This window comes from Bufo bufo, chromosome 10 (assembly GCF_905171765.1).
Source record: "Bufo bufo chromosome 10, aBufBuf1.1, whole genome shotgun sequence".
Lineage (NCBI taxonomy): Eukaryota > Metazoa > Chordata > Amphibia > Anura > Bufonidae > Bufo > Bufo bufo.
The window spans coordinates 53,050,719-53,070,781 of record NC_053398.1 but is presented as its reverse complement, the minus strand read 5'-3'; the positions used below and the strand labels follow the sequence as shown (position 1 = coordinate 53,070,781).

General features: G+C 46.0%; 1 protein-coding gene across 1 annotated transcript in view; it reads right to left on the bottom strand.

The window, feature by feature from the left end:
- Positions 1–20,063, bottom strand: part of CAPN1 (calpain 1) — an 89,004-nt gene that overhangs the window by 49,219 nt on the left and 19,722 nt on the right. The window contains exons 3-4 of the mRNA XM_040410133.1: positions 16,645–16,714; positions 10,077–10,195 (exon numbers count right to left, since the gene is read on the bottom strand). Coding sequence (XP_040266067.1) covers positions 10,077–10,195; positions 16,645–16,714 — 189 coding nt within the window. The remainder of the gene's footprint in view (positions 1–10,076; positions 10,196–16,644; positions 16,715–20,063) is intronic.

The following is a 20,063-nucleotide window of genomic DNA, read 5'->3' as shown; positions in this document are numbered from 1 at the left end:
GAAGGGACAGGTAAACGAGGACAGAGGGGGATGGGGAAGGTGATGGTATATACCCAGATAAGGGGTATAGCAGTGAATATGCATACACCACTATGTATATGTATAAAGACATATAGAGGCACCATCAAGATACATTATAGGTGACCCATCATTGAGCTATATGAAACAGCTGAAGTTAAGCTGTTCATTAAGCCCCGTGGGTGAGACTGTGCCCAGCGTGAAAATCCAGCGAGATTCTCTCTGGAGTAGCATGCGGTCCCAGTCTCCACCACGGGCCGGACGGACAACTTGCTCAATTCCTATTGCCTTGAGGCAATTTGAATTCCCCTGATGGTGATCGTGGACATGCCTTGACACTGCCGTGTCCCTGTTATTGGCAATGTCGCCAAGATGCTCCCCCAGGCGTCTACGCAGCTCACGTTTAGTTTTTCCCACGTATTCCAAACCGCAGGCGCAAGTGATCTTATAAATGACGCCCTGCGTCTTGCAGTTGATGAAATCCCTGATGGGGAACGTTTTTGACAAATTGGAGCTGTAAAAGGTTTTACCTGGTTGAATAAACCCACAGGCTACACATCCACTACATCTAAAGCAGCCGATTGGCCTACGGTCGAGCCAGGTGCCTTGCCTAGGGACAGATGTAAAGTGGCTGTGAACAAGAAGATCCTTCAAATTACTACCCCTTCTAAATGTTATCTGGGGGTAATCATGCACGGCTTCTTTAATATCGGGGTCCATCAGCAAGATGGGCCAGTGCTTCTTGAGGATCCCTCTAATCTTGTCAGCACAGCCATCAAAAGTACCTAGTAATCGGATCTTCTGATCCTGGGGCGGTCTTACCCTAGGCACCAGGAGATCAGGGCGGGCCGTGTCGGTCGCCCTATGGTAGGCCTGTCTGAGTACATCATCGGGGTACCCCCTATTAAGGAATCTGGTCCTCAGGTCATTAGCCCTCTTTTTGAAATCAGATCCCTCGGAGCAGTTACGCCTGAGGCGCAGGTATTGGCCACATGGAATGCCCCTTTTCAGGGGGGTAGGGTGGCTACTACTCCAGTGGAGGACCGAATTTGTAGAGGTCGGCTTTCTAAAAATGGTAGTAGAAAGCTCATCATCACCTTTCCTCGATATAGAGACATCGAGGAAAGGGAGGCTCACTGGATGGGAGTCGTGCGTGAACCTCAAGCCTATGTCGTTGCAGTTTAATTTAGCGACAAAGTCAGAGAAGGACGACTTTGAGTCGTTCCAGATGAGGAAGACGTCGTCGATGTAACGGGCCCACAGGCCTATGGGCCCGGTACTCGACGACATCTCCTCAGAGAACACATAGGTAGACTCCCACCAGCCCAGGAGCAAGTTAGCGTACGCCGGCGCACAGGAGCAACCCATCGCCGTGCCCCTGAGCTGGTGGTAGAGTCTTGTGCCAAAAAGGAAAAAATTGTGCGTCAACAGATATTCAAGCAGTCTCAGGACAAAGATGTTATGCTCGGAGTACTGACAGCCCCTCATACTAAGATAGTATCCAACTGCCTTAAGACCAACTGTGTGAGGGATGTATGAGTACAAAGCCTCCACATCGATGCTGCCCAGTATGAAGCTGGCTTTCACTTTAAAAGGTAGCGTCTCTCAAGCGCTACCTAGGCTACATCAGTCCATGCGTCTCAGTGAGCTGTTAGGAGAGGGTTCTATATCTGAAACCCCCCCCTTTCCTCCTATAGCTAATTCGCCCACTTGGATCCATATCTGGATCGTGGGGTATTTTGTGTCTGTGTAGAGCGCACTATTGACAGTATTGTCAGTGCACCCTGCACAGGTCCAGCCCAAGCTCCCATGTTACCCCTGATGAGCTTGTTACTCATCTCTCCTAGCGAAACGTGCATGTAGGGACCAGGTAAGCAAGGGCTTTCTAGGGCGCACAATTCCAGGGTGAGGTTCCTGTTGGTGACTGGTGGCGGGTCCCCGCCATCCGGTCACATAGGCCAGCGTAGGTTCCTAGGGTAATTCTAGGGCCAGCCAGTTTTGCCAACCACCCTGTTTTATGCTAATTGCCGCCAGCAACGGTGTGCACATCAATCAACACCGGCCGGACAATTGCTGATTTTGGAGCGTTTCATCTATGTGGTAGGACCAACCGGTTACTTATTGGTGCCGCCGAGCATCATTTATCTGTTATTGGCACTTCTTGCATCCGTTTGGTATACCGCCGTGTTGCTCCGAATGTGTATGTATGTATACATATAATCTGTTGTTATCTGTTATCTTGGGACCCATTTTTCTAATTGCTCTAATTAAACGTTAAGTTTTACTCTGACCACATATTACTTCTTCTGTTTGTTCCAGGTGGTCACCCACAATATTTAAATTGCTATTTTGTACTCAATTTTTCTTGGTATGGCAGGTTTCTTGTCTGTTGGTCTCAATACGGACACATGGTTGGATGAGGCAAAGGAGGTCTTCTGTGATAAATCATATGTGCAAAAGAAATTTGTTCCCTCTTTCAAAACTGCTTTCAAGGAATTGAACAAACTTTATAAAGAACATTTATCGAGCTGGTGGGAGGTGCAGAGCCTCGATAATTATATCAAGCATGGCATTGTTCCCAGGGGCCTGAGGATTTCTATCACCCCTGTCAGTCGACAGAGAAGTCCTGGCTTTAGTAACCGCTGGGAACAATTAGCCACCGCCAGCTCCCTTCAGTTCATGGTTTTGTTATTAGAGGAGGAGAAGTTAAATCTTGAGAGTCTGGGGGAGCGATTAAAGGCTCAGATTGAAGTTACTAAAACCTTCACCCAGGACCCCGACTTCATTAACAAAGAGAAATTATTGCAAACATCTATAGAGAAATATCAATTTTATCTTAGAGAGCGGAAACACCGGCAATTTAACAAGGATCTTGCCGAATTTAAGGACAATAAGGCGTATTCCGTTCTCAAAGATAAAGTCACTGTCAGGGAGGTGGCCTCCGACTTATCCACTACGGAGACTGACCACTCTGATAGTGACCGTGAGCAAACAAGCTCAGTATCTAGACGGAAGACTCAAAATAGAAGGGGCGGGGGACGTGGAGGTAGGGGAAGGGGTTTACCCCAGAGTTTTTTTAGATCAGGCTATCCCCTATCCGCTGAGGAACAGGTCGCGGACACGGGATCAGCAGGCCCCCAGGTAATTAATCTGTCCAAGCGAATATTAAATACAACTGAGATGGCTGTCCTCAGCAAGGGCCTATCTTTTGTCCCCACTTGCCGTTTTGACACCTTTACTTGGACAAAGGATTTAAATTTGTTCATAAGAAAATTAAGGTGGCGTAAGTTCTTTAGACACAAGGATGAACGGCAGTGTTTGGAACTGGGTATCCCCTTGGATATTTTATCTGATGTCAGACTGCTGTACAGTTTGGAGGAAACAGTTGGAGGTTCATCTGGTCTGGGCCCCTTCACGACCCTTAAAAATAAAAGTACCAGAATGCCTCCTTCTAGCGATATATCGTGTTTGGATATTTTTCTCAAACTGGTATCCGCAGATCTGAAACAAATCACCTCTCTTCCCTCCTGCAACAATTGCACTAGGGAAGAATGGGAAGCCATCACTTCACTAAAAAAATGACTCCACGATCACCGTCAAGCCCTCAGATAAAGGGGGCAACACGGTGATCCTGAACACAGCGGATTATAAGGGCATGTGCGAACAGATCCTCCGGGACAAAAAAAGCTATGAGGTTCTGTCATATAATCCAACTGACGTGTATTTAGTTGAACTCTTGGATATTTTACAGGACGCCAAAACCAAGAATTTAATTTCTCCTGAGGAACTGGACTTTCTTTATCCCAAGCACCCGGTGATCGCCACCTTTTATAGCCTACCGAAGGTGCATAAGGGGACAACCCCCCTTAAAGGTAGGCCAATTGTCTCGGGTGTTGGCTGTCTCAGTCAAAACTTGGGTGTCTATATCGACAAAGTCCTTATGCCCTTCGTGGTGTCCCTGCCATCTTATGTCAGGGACACCATGGACCTGCTTAAAAGACTGGATGGGGTGAGCATTGATCCACAGGCCATACTGGGCAGCATCGATGTGGAGGCTTTGTACTCATCCATCCCTCACACAGTTGGTCTTAAGGCAGTTGGATACTATCTTAGTATGAGGGGCTGTCAGTACTCCGAGCATAACATCTTTGTCCTGAGACTGCTTGAATATCTGTTGACGCACAATTTTTTCCTTTTTGGCACAAGACTCTACCACCAGCTCAGGGGCACGGCGATGGGTTGCTCCTGTGCGCCGGCGTACGCTAACTTGCTCCTGGGCTGGTGGGAGTCTACCTATGTGTTCTCTGAGGAGATGTCGTCGAGTACCGGGCCCATAGGCCTGTGGGCCCGTTACATCGACGACGTCTTCCTCATCTGGAACGACTCAAAGTCGTCCTTCTCTGACTTTGTCGCTAAATTAAACTGCAACGACATAGGCTTGAGGTTCACGCACGACTCCCATCCAGTGAGCCTCCCTTTCCTCGATGTCTCTATATCGAGGAAAGGTGATGATGAGCTTTCTACTACCATTTTTAGAAAGCCGACCTCTACAAATTCGGTCCTCCACTGGAGTAGTAGCCACCCTACCCCCCTGAAAAGGGGCATTCCATGTGGCCAATACCTGCGCCTCAGGCGTAACTGCTCCGAGGGATCTGATTTCAAAAAGAGGGCTAATGACCTGAGGACCAGATTCCTTAATAGGGGGTACCCCGATGATGTACTCAGACAGGCCTACCATAGGGCGACCGACACGGCCCGCCCTGATCTCCTGGTGCCTAGGGTAAGACCGCCCCAGGATCAGAAGATCCGATTACTAGGTACTTTTGATGGCTGTGCTGACAAGATTAGAGGGATCCTCAAGAAGCACTGGCCCATCTTGCTGATGGACCCCGATATTAAAGAAGCCGTGCATGATTACCCCCAGATAACATTTAGAAGGGGTAGTAATTTGAAGGATCTTCTTGTTCACAGCCACTTTACATCTGTCCCTAGGCAAGACACCTGGCTCGACCGTAGGCCAATCGGCTGCTTTAGATGTAGTGGATGTGTAGCCTGTGGGTTTATTCAACCAGGTAAAACCTTTTACAGCTCCAATTTGTCAAAAACGTTCCCCATCAGGGATTTCATCAACTGCAAGACGCAGGGCGTCATTTATAAGATCACTTGCGCCTGCGGTTTGGAATACGTGGGAAAAACTAAACGTGAGCTGCGTAGACGCCTGGGGGAGCATCTTGGCGACATTGCCAATAACAGGGACACGGCAGTGTCAAGGCATGTCCACGATCACCATCAGGGGAATTCAAATTGCCTCAAGGCAATAGGAATTGAGCAAGTTGTCCGTCCGGCCCGTGGTGGAGACTGGGACCGCATGCTACTCCAGAGAGAATCTCGCTGGATTTTCACGCTGGGCACAGTCTCACCCACGGGGCTTAATGAACAGCTTAACTTCAGCTGTTTCATATAGCTCAACGATGGGTCACCTATAATGTATCTTGATGGTGCCTCTATATGTCTTTATACATATACATAGTGGTGTATGCATATTCACTGCTATACCCCTTATCTGGGTATATACCATCACCTTCCCCATCCCCCTCTGTCCTCGTTTACCTGTCCCTTCTCCTGATGTCATTTCCCTTTTGCCCCTTTTACTTGTGTTCTTATACTGCCAACATAGCCTTGATTCTTATATTTGTTTTATCTATATGCCATTAATACCTTATCTATATTAAAAGCGCAGCAACATATCTGGAGCTGTGCGGTCCGACGGTGCCTGGGAATAGCGTCCTGTTTGCTAGGCAACCGTCGCGTCATCTCGCGTGCATCTGCGAGTTGTGGCGTGGTGACGTCACTCCAGTCACTTACGTCCGCTACCCTGCCCTCCTCTCTCTGTGCGTAGCTTCGTTCCGCGCATGCGCGGACGTCCACCGCTCGCTCCGACTGAGGTGGGTGTGTCTTTAGCCAAGCCTCATTTTGAAGCTGGCTTTCACTTTAAAAGGTAGCGTCTCTCAAGCGCTACCTAGGCTACATCAGTCCATGCGTCTCAGTGAGCTGTTAGGAGAGGGTTCTATATCTGAAACCCCCCCCTTTCCTCCTATAGCTAATTCGCCCACTTGGATCCATATCTGGATCGTGGGGTATTTTGTGTCTGTGTAGAGCGCACTATTGACAGTATTGTCAGTGCACCCTGCACAGGTCCAGCCCAAGCTCCCATGTTACCCCTGATGAGCTTGTTACTCATCTCTCCTAGCGAAACGTGCATGTAGGGACCAGGTAAGCAAGGGCTTTCTAGGGCGCACAATTCCAGGGTGAGGTTCCTGTTGGTGACTGGTGGCGGGTCCCCGCCATCCGGTCACATAGGCCAGCGTAGGTTCCTAGGGTAATTCTAGGGCCAGCCAGTTTTGCCAACCACCCTGTTTTATGCTAATTGCCGCCAGCAACGGTGTGCACATCAATCAACACCGGCCGGACAATTGCTGATTTTGGAGCGTTTCATCTATGTGGTAGGACCAACCGGTTACTTATTGGTGCCGCCGAGCATCATTTATCTGTTATTGGCACTTCTTGCATCCGTTTGGTATACCGCCGTGTTGCTCCGAATGTGTATGTATGTATACATATAATCTGTTGTTATCTGTTATCTTGGGACCCATTTTTCTAATTGCTCTAATTAAACGTTAAGTTTTACTCTGACCACATATTACTTCTTCACTCTGCTGAGCGACACCCAATCAGTTTCATCAGAATCTTGTGAAGAGTCAGTTTCGTCACCAAAACACCCAATGATATCAACTCATGACATGTCAAAAGTTACAGAACCGACAGTGACCCTTAGTAAAGTAGAAGTATTAGTGTATGGCACATGTCCTATGATGACCTCTAAATGAAATGTTCTTAGCGTTGAACCAAGGCAGTGTGATCATCTACTCAGGACCTCAATCTACTGGTTGAGTACCTAGGACTTACAATATGACATGTGCAGGTCTTTGTATCTTGGTTGGAATGCCATATTAAGGCTCAATTCACACATCCGCAAAATGGGTCCGCATCCTTTCCACAATTTTGCGGAACGGATGCGGACCCATTCATTCTCTATGAGGACGGAATGGATGCGGACAGCACACAGTGTGCTGTCTGCAGCCGCAATTGCGGAGCGCGGTCCCGATTTTGGGTCCGCAGCTCTGCAAAAAGATAGAGCATGTCGTATTCTTGTCCGCAGCTTGCGGACAAGAATAGGCATTTCAATGGGGATGACGGGTTGGTGTGTTGCGGACCCGCAATTTGCGGGTCCGCAATACACCACGGACGTGTGAATGTAGCCTAAGGTGGAGTTGTGGAGATTAAAAAGGTTTTGATACTAAACAATGATGGGTGTGATCCTGAAACATACCACCCTCAGCCATAACCTTCAGTGAGATCATGTGTTCTCTGCATTCATTTTACATACAAATGGTAAATTAGACAAGAGTCATCTAGACAAGTAGCATTCGCCGCTCACCACTTATCAAAGAAATAGACTGTGCTGTCACTGGGATAGTGGCATTTCTTCCATCTCAGCTTTACCTACAGGCCATAGATGCATTGTAAGCATCCAGGGCCATCTTCTTCATTGTGGCCTTATCTAAACACTGCAATTGCGTCATGCACGGCTTCCCTCTTGTGTTGTGCTGTTGTGGTGTGGCCAGTGCATGAGACTATTGCCTTTGATATGACTGGTCAGACTGCATGAAGAGGGTTGGTGTCCTGGGCAAACCCCAGTTTTAGTGAGAATATTTCTTGTAAGGGGTTGTCCTATCTGGACATTAACTGCATGTCGATAGGATATGCCATAAATGTTGGGTAGGTGTAAGTCCCACCTCTGGGACCTGCTCTTGTATCAAGAATGGGGCCCTGCTGTGACTGGAGAGCACACCACACATGCACAGCTTTCTGTATTCACTGCTATGGGACTTCTGAAAATACCCACGTGCGCTCAGTCAGCTGTATTCAGAAGTCCTATAGCTTGCGCTGCTCCGTTCTTGAGATAGGAGTGGGTCCCAGAGGTGGGACTTGCACCTATCTAACATTTATGGCATATCCTATCTATATGCCATAAACGTCCAGATGGGAAAACCATTTTAACAATGGAATTATTTTAAAGTTGTTTTATACTGATGACCTATCCTTTAGATAGGTCATAAGTATCTGATCAGTGGTGGTCTGACACCTGGGACCCACACTGATCAGATGTTTGAGAAAGCAGCGGCTCTCCGGTGAGCACTGCGGCCTTCTTTCTGCTCACCAAGCACAGCGCCGTACATTGTATAGTGGCTGTGCTTGGTATCGCAGCTCAGCCTCATTCACTTCAGAGCAGGGGTCTCAAACTCAATTTACCTGGGGGCCGCAGGAGGCAGAGTCTGGGTGAGGCTGGGCCGCATAAGGGATTTCACACAAAAAAAGTCCTCAAATGTCATTATTAACAGTTTTAATTATTTCTTCTGAACATGAAGTGTCCTGAACAGGTCAGATTTCACCCCCTAAATGTCACATTTCTCCTCCCCCCCCTCCCTCCATGTTGTCACATTTCTCCCCCCCCCTCCCTGTTGTCACATTTCTTCCCCCCCCCTCCATGTTGTCACATTTCTTCCCCCCCCCCCCCCCCCCGGCTCCCTCCATGTTGTCACATTTCTCCCCCCCCCGGCTCCCTCCATGTTGTCACATTTCTCCCCCCCCCCGGCTCCCTCCATGTTGTCACATTTCTCCCCCTCTGGCTCCCTCCATCTTGTCACATTTCTCCCCCCCATCCATGTTATCATATTTCTCCCCCTCCATGCCATCCATGTTGTGTTGTCACTCACATCACACTCTCTACCCTAACATAACACAACCTGACCTGTCCTGACTCTCCTGCCTGCGACTCTTCAATTCAATCTTTTTCTGACCGCTGTGGCTGTGTCAGACTGCTCGCCACTGAAAGTCCCTCTGCTCTGGCTGCTTCCCGCCGCCGCGGCGCTGCTCACTCACCCTGTCACACCCCCGTGGCCTGCCCTGAGCCCATGTGACCGTGTGTTGCCATGACGGCACTCGCAGGCTGGGCGGGCGGCGCGGCGCTGCAGCAGTACTACAGTGAGTCAGATGAATTATTTTTTTTCATTCATTCATTCATTTTTGCGCAGGCCGGCCGTTGGTGCGAGCCACAAAATATTGTACTGTGGGCCGCAAATGGCCCGCGGGCCGCGAGTTTGAGACCCCTGCTTCAGAGGGACCGAGCTGCACTTAGGCCATGTGATTGACAAGGGGGATTTCACATGGCCTGGGAAAAGCTGTGAGAAGGCAGCGGCACTACTCCAAGCACCAGAGCCTTCTCAAACCACTGATCGGCAGGGGGCCTGGGTGTCGGACCCCCGCTATTCTGATATTGATGACCTATCCAAAAGATAGGTAATCAGTATATAAGTCTTAGAAAAACCTTTTTAACGTACTTTTTAAAAAAAAATTGCGGTGACTTCTCTCAGAGCGCCTGCGCGGAGGAGAGCACTCGCTGGCCCTGTCAATCAACAGGACGAGGGGTCGGTTTTTTGCAGGGATGTAGGGAATAGTCGTTATAAAAGGATTTTAACAAGCTAAAAAAAAAAAAAAAAAGGGTTTTGGGGGTGACAGAAGCCCTTTAAGCCCTTACATTTTTTATAGGTTTTTCACATGCATGACAAAAACAGACTGTCCTTCAGTGTGGTTAAGATTTTTTCCCCCTATCTGTTGACTTGAATGGGCAAGTCCTGTGTGAAAAATGTAAAATAAAGAACATGCTGCATTTTCTCATCTTGCATGAGAAGTAACAACTATGTGGCACAAACCCATTAACCTGCAGTACCCATGTGTGAAAATCACTATGGCTGGGGCTACACCTAGACGTTTTGTAGCACTTTTAATTGATTTTAACTATTGAGCTATAGCAGTCGTCCAGTAAATGAAGTTGTATGCAGTCTCGTGCACTCCAGTGGTTGCTTGAGTTAAAAATCAATAAAATTGCTACAGACAGTCTAGGTGTAGTCTTAAAAGGTGTGGATACCAGTCATTACCTGGAAATGGAAGAGTCCTGCGTAATTCTGCTGAAAGCTCTGACCATGAGGAACCACTCGGTGGAGGAGAGTGTCATTTAATGTCAAGGAGGCAATAGCAGCGAGAAGCCAACAGTCACCTGGAAAGAATGAGCAAAAGAGAGCAAACAGTCTTAATATGCGGCTAGAACAGAAACATTCCTGGTATTTATGGCAACAGTGTGAAAAGGTGAAGAACGGCAAAAATGTGATCATCAGATCTGCTATCATGCTGAAGAAGCCTACGCTCCGATATCTCTGAAGCCATAACCTATCCGGTTGATAGCACATAAAATGGTCAATGTGTCCCTTCGGTAAGCCATCTTGGCCTGTGAAAAAGGGTTAGGCTACTTTCACACTAGCGTTCAGAGAGGGTCCGTCTGATGTCTGCTCAGACGGATCCGCTCCTATAATGCAGACGTTTGTATCAGTTCAGAACGGATCTGTCTGCATTATAACTTAGAAAAATTTCTAAGTGTGAAAGTAGCCTGAACGGATCCGTCCAGACTTTACATTGAAAGTCAATGGGGGACGAATCCGTTTCAAGATTGAGCCATATTGTGTCATCTTCAAACGGATCCGTCCCCATTGACTCACATTGTAAGTCTGGACGGATCCGCTCGCCTCCGCACGGCCAGGCGGACACCCGAACGCTGCAAGCAGCGTTCAGGTGTCCGCCTGCTGAGCGGAGCGGAGGCTGAACGCCGCCAGACTGATGCATTCTCAGCGGATCCGCATCCACTCAGAATGCATTAGGGCTGGACGGATGCGTTCGGGGCCACTTGTGAGACTCTTCAAACGGAGCTCACGAGCGGAGCCCCGAACGCTAGTGTGAAAGTAGCCTTACATGTCACACCTTTCACAATTATACACTTCTAAAAACGCAACCTTTTGAAAGGTAGAAGAAAAGAAAGTTAGCAAAAAGCCAAAGTAAATAAGCAAATCAATGGCAGCAATCTATTGCAGGGTGTGCCCTGGTTTGCAGTTTGCATTGCCGTGGACCTGTACACAGATTTGCCCCATTGTCCTGCAACCCAAAGTTAGCAAAATACCACGTATTTCTGTGATGAAATCTGTGCTGAAATTGTCCGTGCTTGCAAGTACTATTCACATTTAAGGGATGTGGACTGCAAACAGATTTCAGGACGGAATAAGTGGCAAAATCCATGTGCAAATCCCATTGTGTGAACATAATCTGTAGAAGACAGGCCAAAATAAAATGTCAAAGCACAATATGCATATATATATATATTTTGTTTTTTATTAATTTATTTATAAGTTCCCATTCTTATGAAATTCAACATTATATTACTGTTCTGTGCTGGAGGAAAGAGCCGGATGATCAGACAGTCTGAGACACTGTATACAGGATCGAAATAGTTTTTCAGTACGTCTTCATCTTCTTAGCAACCATTAATGGTAAGTATTTGCCAGTTAAAGGGGTTGTCCAATGAAACATATTCTACATTATTCAAACCAGCACCAGGATCTGAATACTTTTGTAATTGCATGTAATTACAAATGTATTATTGCCGAGTTATTCAATTAACTCTATCTGTATAGCGCCACCTGCGGTTTGCTCTTTTTGTAATTTCTCTGTCCCGCTTACTGAGATGGCAGCACATTCTCGGTTCCATCCTTCAACTGCCACCAGCTGCAGCAGAAAGGACATGCCTCCTGGGAAAGCACACAGCCCCTAAGCCGCCAGCTTGAAATAAATCTAGCAGAACAATGAATGAGCAGATCTCTGGACCCATGTGAGGTACCGGGCTGGTTCTAGTTTGTTAGAAATGTAGTATACCATGTCTGGTTTCCATTTTTTTTACATTAATCATGGGAACACCCCTTTAATGATGTGAGTATACGTCCAATATATGCCCCAAGCCAATATGTTTACCCATTCATGTGAACAAAGACAGGACTGTCTTCACACATCACATGTATTTGGATCTTGCGGCAAAACGTGGACCGAAGTCACAATCAAAAGGAGCAGCTCCATGAGAATGAGGACAGTCAGCTGTGTTCACATGCACATAGTGGTCGGGAGAAGATTTATCATTGTGCTTGTGGACAGTGCGCCAAGGAGCTAATTAGTGTCATTATTCACTATGATTTAGCAAAGCAAAAACTAGAAATACTGTCTGGAGAGGAAGTAACAATGCAGTACTAAAGGAACTGGAGACGACTGCAGATACTAGATACAGATGGAAATGTGACTCAGCAATGATGAGAATGTGAGTAAAAGGCGAGGTGTAGCTAAAGGCTCATGGGCCCTGGTGCCAGATTTCAGCTTGCCCCCCCCCCCCCCCCCTTTCCTCAGTGCTTTATGGCCAGGGAGGCAAAAATTGAAAACGGCACCCCCAACTCCCCCCCCCATGCCAAATTCTTGACCTAACCCCTTCCCTCCAGCCAGGGGTGTAACTTGACTAGTATGCACTTTCCATAATACCGGTGTCTTCTTATGTGGCACAAGGGTCTTTGGGCCCCCTTTGGTGCTACCTCTGCACCCCCTATAGCTACGCCCCTGTATGTGTATATATATATATATATATATATATATATATATATATATATATATATATATATATATATATATACACACACACACACACACACACACACACACACAAAGTACAGCATGCAGGCGATGGAATATGTAACAGCATTGTAAAAACACACATACACAAATACAGACACGCCTGAGCCAAAGAGCAATGACTCAGAGAAGAGCAATGTGAGGCAGGGGGAGGGAGTGATGCCTGGGGGAATCCCTGTGTCACACGCCCCAATTAAAACCACAACCTACGCGCCCTTCAACTCCCACACACCATACCCTGGAGCTCCCCCGTGAAGGTCTCCACTCGAGAGAAACAAACTCTCTTAGCATGAAAATGTATTCTAGACCAAGACTGCGGCATATGTAAAGATGAAGGCATCACTATTACCATAAAACAGGGATGTCAAAGCAATGGCCCTACAACTGCTGCAAAAACCACAACTCCCAGCATGCCCTCATAGCCGTAGGCCATACCAGCCAGCTTTTGAAAATGCCAGGGAAGGACAATAGCAGTGTCAAATGTTACAATACTAAGCCGTGCCCCTAACTCCACCCAATGCAGGTGCGTAACGATCACTTGAACGGGTGCGCGTTATGGAAGATACGGTGCATGCACTACTTTTTTGCACTGTGGACAGTCGGATACGGATCGCAGACCCCATTCAAGTGAATGTCTGTGTCCACAGACGGTGGGCAAATGGTGGGTGCCCGTGCATTGTGGGGCGCAATTTGTGGTCCGCAGCATGGGCAAGGCCGTCACACAATTGTGTGCATGAGGCCTAAGCCAGTTTTTCTTTACATCAGTTGTGATAAATCTCCCCCAAAAATCTTGTCATTCTGACCAAGATCACAAATAAGTGGATACACTCAAGGCAGTATTGACCCAAAGAAGGAGCAGACCATAAATCAGCCACATATATGGGGGACAGAAATAAAGGAATGGTCTTATCAGCATCTATAGATCACTATGGAACCCCTCTGGGTCAGACTGACCAATCAGAGTACCAGAAGATCCTCCGGTGGGTGCAAGCTCTGACAATAATGGACCCCTAATAAAAATCATGCAGGGAAGGAATCCTTATTATGCCCTAAATGATCTCCCAATAAGGAGCGTTCGGCAAGGGAAAGGGTGTCCTTGTCTAGAACCTGTCCCTAGTATGCAGACTTTGGAGATGTCTCTACAAGGGGAAAGGGGAAATCTACAATCCAGCAGGGAACATGACTTATCTACCGCAAGTCCCTACACATTTCATCTCAGGAACCTACCAGCCTTATCAGGAGACAGAGGAGAGGGTCCATACTAATGACCTGCTGTAAGCCATGCACTATCCTGCATGTGGCGATCAGTAAAGCCATCTTTGGCAAGTGACCAGACCTTCACAATCCACATTAGACGATTGGCCAATCGAACCAAAACTGAGTAGCACATATCCTATTTGCACTTCAAAGAAATATAGCCTAGCGGAAGACAAAGCATTCTATAGTCTATATTCTGGTCAAGACTTGTTGACTTCTCTGCTTGACCCATGACAAGCCCTGGTTGAGAAATAGTGCTCTAAAGTACTTTAAGCACATTTTTGGCATGGGTTATATTTTCTTCATGTGCCAGTCAGTCATGCTTTTGATGTCTCCCTCTTGTAGCTGCATACTGAAAGTAATTAGGTTACAACAGTAATTTTGGCAGTTATGTAGCTATCATTTTGTCACAAAATCACCCAGGCTTCACAGAATCGCATAGTCCCTGCCTCTTTTCTCAGACTTCCCAGGTCTTATGTTAAATTATGTTCAACACTGCAGCAGATCTTGGAGGAAAGAAGCCCTAGCAGATACCTGCTATTATTTTTCTCATCTGCTTGAAACTTGGCAGCGGAAAGCAGGCACATTTTTTGAGGGAGTATGGGGGCTTGTCTGATAACCATTTGATGTATGTGAACAGACTACATTTACCTTCTCACAGGGACAATACATGGCAGTGGAAGTACACACACAAACATGGCCAAGTGTTAAACCAATCCCATAGCTTGTACTTGACGCAGTGGCTTTTTGGAAAATCTTGTGGCCATATAACTGGGAGTCCGTGTCAACTTTCTTGGCCACATTTGGACCATACTTGAAAATGCAGTAAGTTTGCAAAAGGGTCGCAAACTTTTTTGGACCTACATGGTCACATTCTGAACAGTATAATCCTCTGATGTATCCAAACATGAACCAAGTAGATTTCCATTACAGTGGAGATCTTTATTCTGTATGTTGGTCATCTAAGGGTTAGGAGCCATAAAATGTTGAAACAAAAAGCCAGGGGCATGGTTTCAGGGAATGTAGAGGGAGCAGTCACATCCAGGCCCTGCTGCCCGAGGGGTCCCTAAAGACCAATCTCCCACATTAAAAGACAACAGTATCATAAATGGGACATAATAGGTGTGGCTCTGTTTTTTGATTGGGGCCCAGGAACTTCCTTTGGTGTTGTTACTCCCAGCCCATAAATAGTGAAGGCCTTCTAGATTTCTGGAAGTTTTGGATATTCTCCAGCACATATGCTGCAGGGCTGGGAGGCAGCACTACAAATTTGTCAGTGCCGACAGTGACTTTTCCAGAACCTTGGCTATTTTCTGAAGCATGGGATCTGCTAAAGTCTGGGTGTTGGTATCTTAGGTGTTGTGTCATGAATATTGATATAACTGTCCATATTCTCATTACAGTTTATGAGTACAGTACTACCAGAGGCACAGCTATTACAGCGAAAGGCAGGGTTGCCAACCATCCAGAAATTTCTGGACAGTCTGTAATAATAGGCAACTTTTTTCCTGTGTCCGAAGAAAAATAGGAGGTTTTTGTGATTTTTTTTTTTAGAGGATGATGGTACTTGACTACTTTGGTGGTAATTATCATTTTACAGCTCACAGTAAATGCTGGTAATGAGTTCTTATCAGTATATTCAGCTATAGACAGGTATTACCAATAATCTATCATCCATTATGGCTTTCCACTTTGTCCATAAAAATGTTGGCTGTCCATGATTTTGGGATAAGTTGTCCAGTAAAATGACAAATCCTGGTTGGCAACCCAGGCTACAGGGGCAGCACTCACACCCAGGCCCTGGTGGTGCCACAACAGAGGACACCAGCATGTGTTTACAAGAGGCCAATACCACACATACAGTGTCGTGATCAGCATCATAGGAAGAAGCATCACATTGTGCCTAGATACTTCGCTACTTCATTGCCATATATGCAAAAGTTCAGTTTAATGGTTTAAATGCCAGGAATGACACAATAAAATCTAGATTTTCCTGGCTGCAAGCCTCATGGTCTAATTTGAAAATCCTGAATGTAGATTGAGGGTGGCGTTTTGTATGCAGTGCGCTTTCTGCTTCAATCACTGAAGAAATAGTTGCACCACCTTGAAGGTTTTGACGCCAGTAGTAGCCTAACATTTGCATGTGACGTTGCCAGGGCAAATTATGGGGAATAGCAATGACAATTTTAGAAAATTCTTCCATAAGTGCTCATCTGCATAACTGAAACGTGACGGATCCAGTTTGCAGCCTATAGACTTCTATTATGATGGAATGAATAACGGAATTCCACTAAAGACATTCCGTTATGCATTCCGTCATAGAATTGCGTTATGGTCCGTGGTAACGGAATCCATAACATAATTCACCTTTAACCAGCAAACAAAGTGTGAACGAATTTCAAAATATGAAATTCGCTCATCCCTAGTGTGGAGTATTAAACGATCCTTCTTAGGCTACTTTCACATCTGCACTTTGTATTCCGGTTTTGAGATCCGGCAGAGGATTCACATGGCAGTATACACAGTTTGCAAAACACGTACAGTCGTGTGCACGAGGCCTTATGTGTTATGTTAAACCTGATAGTAATTTACTTGTCATACTGAGCAGTATAAGATTATCTGTTCTATCTTTGGGACCCTACGGGAGGCGTCCATTTAAAGTATGCATGCCTTCCGCCATCCCGTATTCTGACTTACCAAGAGCTCCCTGACAGATGTCTGTTCTTGTAGCCCCGTCCACGATAAACTGAGGGTTTGAAACTATTTGCTGGAAAACAATAAGAGAATAAACAAAGGGTTAGAAGGTAAAACGTGGATTATATTAAACTCCATTTACCAGGAGTGACTGGTAAAACAAGCATTTTCATAATAATACATGATATGGAAATAAATTTGTAATAATAATCAGAATAATATCAATCTCCCCTGACAGATAATGTTGGGGAGATAAGAATCAGGTGAACTGAACAGCTCTGATTTCTAGTTAGGCGCGCGGACTGCAGGGCGATGTGCCCAGTTTATGACGAGGCGTGAGCCTCCGGGAGCGCAGGGGATATCAAGACAGGTGTGTGATCTTTAGATTATGCCAAAAGCAGAGTTTGAACGACTAGATTTATCGAAAGGAAATACTGTATTAAGCATTCCCATAATAAAAGGGTCCACAAAACACTTGTTTGCATTGCATTTGATAGAGGACATAGGATACATGCTGTTCCTGCGATTTCGGATGCATAATTATTCTCTCACAAATGTGCAGCTAATATGGCCGTCAATCTATTGCTCGGCACCTGTCGTGAAGCGGTGATTTCCAGCATGCTACAACTGGAAGTGGGAGTTGTACATAATGTCTTTTCTCCACTCCCTATATAACTATTACTGGTGAGAAGTATTACACCAGCGACGCCGAGATCTAGTTCTCAAGCAGATATAATAATCATCCTACAATTCATTAAGTAGAAGCATGTGCAACATCCAGTTCTTAGTGTAGATTATTTGAGTAATATGCAATTAATACATAGAAAGCTGTACTCCGATAGGTGGAGCCAATTTGTAACCAGCTCTTACCTCGTAAACGTAGTAGTAAACACTTCAAAATACATGAAAATCAAGGCCCCATAACCCTGCCCATTCACCTAACAATCATAACGTTTTTTGTTTTTTTTTACAGCTGAACTGTATGCCTTAAAGGAGTTTTCCAGGACCAACATATTAATGACCTATCCATAGATCAGTGGGGGTCCAACACCCGTCACCAATCAGCTGTTAGCGGCAGCCACAGGTCCCCGAAGTAAATAGTGTACAGAGGCAAAACACCACAGTAGTGGCCGTTCTCAGGTACTGCAGCTAAAGCTCCTATTTAAAGGGATTCTGTCATCAGAAATGAGCCCTATAAGCTAAACATATGGCGATGTCCCTTGTAAAACACAGAATCCTAAAGTGAGTTTATCAAATGCCCCTGTGACTCTATATTCCTAAAAAAAAAGCGGTTTATATCACCTGTCAATCACTTAAAAATGTGTCCAAGGGGACGTCTCATGGTGAAAGGTGCCCGGCTGCAGCCATGTCGTTTAGGTGCCCAGCGCCGCCTTCTCAGCTGAAATCGCCGCCCTCCCTTTTATGCGATCCGCCTACCTCACGTCATCACTGCCTCTCTAACCACCGCTCGCTTCATCCAGATCCCGCGCGTGCGCACTAGGTATATCCTGATGCGCCCGTGCGGACTACTGGCAGCAGCCTCGTATAGCGAAGTGCGCATGCGCCGGCTGGCGCACTTCGCTCGAGCCTCCACTGACTGCCCTATTACAGCCCATCCCAGCCATCCAACCTCCTACAGCCTGGTTCAAAGCTCGCGGGATCTGGATGAAGCGAGCGGTGGTTAGAGAGGCAGTGATTGGGAGCTGAACTACACTGCCCGAAAATGGCCACTACACAGTGTACGGAGCAGTAGTGTTCAGGCTCCGTACACTGTTCACTTCCGGAACCGGCATGCGCCACTAACAGTGGATCGGTACGGGCGTCAGCCCTAACGATCTCATATTGATGACCTCATCAACATGTTAGTCCCTGACAACCCCTTTAAAGGGAACCTGTCATGTGGATATTTGATTATAATCTAACTAATTATATACAATCATTAACTACTAAAAAGTACCTTAGATGTATTCACTTACTGGTGTGACAGAAGGTTACCTCATAATATACACACAAAGATGCCGCATGCTAATGAGCTGATTGGAGTCCGGCATGATGTCATTGAGTCCAGCGTATATTTAATTCAGAGCTATAGCCACTCCCCCGCCCACCTGCTGCTGGTTCATATGGAAAATAACTGTCAATCAGCAGCAGGTGGGCGGGGAGAGTCAGGAGCTCATGAATATTCAGGACTCATCATTATCAGCTGGAGCTTTTCAATACAAGATGTTGGGAGATTGACTGGGTCCATTAAAGAAAGTGACCCAGCATTGTGCTAAGAGAATCAGTCACTTACTTATGTTGCCCTTAGTTAGGACACCATAAAACTGGTGACAGGTTCCCTTTAAGGATGAGTGCCATACAGTGCTCAAAAAATTACCGCTATACAGCACATAAATGCATAAAAACAGACAAATATTTGTGCTTTACAAATAGTCCTCTATATCAGTACCCATAAAATATTGTCTACCATGTCACTACCCATATATTTGGGTTTGCCCACAGTCCCCACAAACTGACTACCGCTGTATTCTATGGTATGTCACTATGCCATGAAAATGGTTTCCACTGTGCCCATTTAATAATGTCTCCCTTAGCACCCCTGTGTTTTGCTTGCCATGGTGCCCCACAGAAAAACATAGGCAGATGTGAGAACCCAAAACCCTGAGAGCTTCATGCAATTTCAACTAAATGCAGTAATGGTTTTACCAAAGTGGACTATTTACAGTAGTTTAGGAATCTCCTGTGTCAGACTGGGGTTCCTTGGGCCCACCAGAGGAAGTTATTCTCAGGGCCCAAACTCATTATCATTTATAAAATCCTGTAAGTTTTGAATCAAAGAAATAGACCTTAGAAGCAAGTAATTAGCTCAAAAGGCAGCTCCAAATGATTTTTTTCTCATGGACCTTTTGACCCACTATAGGGTCAGAGACTGGTATTCTGATGGGCCAGTCTGACCCTGGGAATCAGTCATGGGCTCTGTTAGGTGGGACAGAAGGAAATCATTTATTGCCTACATATCTTTGGAGTATTGGGGTGATGATAAAGTGGAAAGATGCCACAGCATGAGGAATTACTATATGTCTAGGAACACCAGTCACATCATTTCCCACCATTGCAGACAGTATTTTTAATAAAAAGTTGAATGCCTATTTCAGTATTATTTTTGACACACGCACAGTAAAATACCGTACATGAGTTATCACCAAATGGTAAATGACAGGTCTTCAGCTTTTGAATGCCATCAAACTCTTCTCGTCTGCCCTACTAGGGTCATTTGCTTGCAAAATCTAAATGGTGTTGGTCAAACCTGAGCATTTTGTTATACACAGTGCAGGGCACATAGATACGGCACTATCTTAGCCAGCCAGTCAGAAAGATTTTAAATGGAGACTGAACCTGAAATACTGCTCTCCCTAATAATA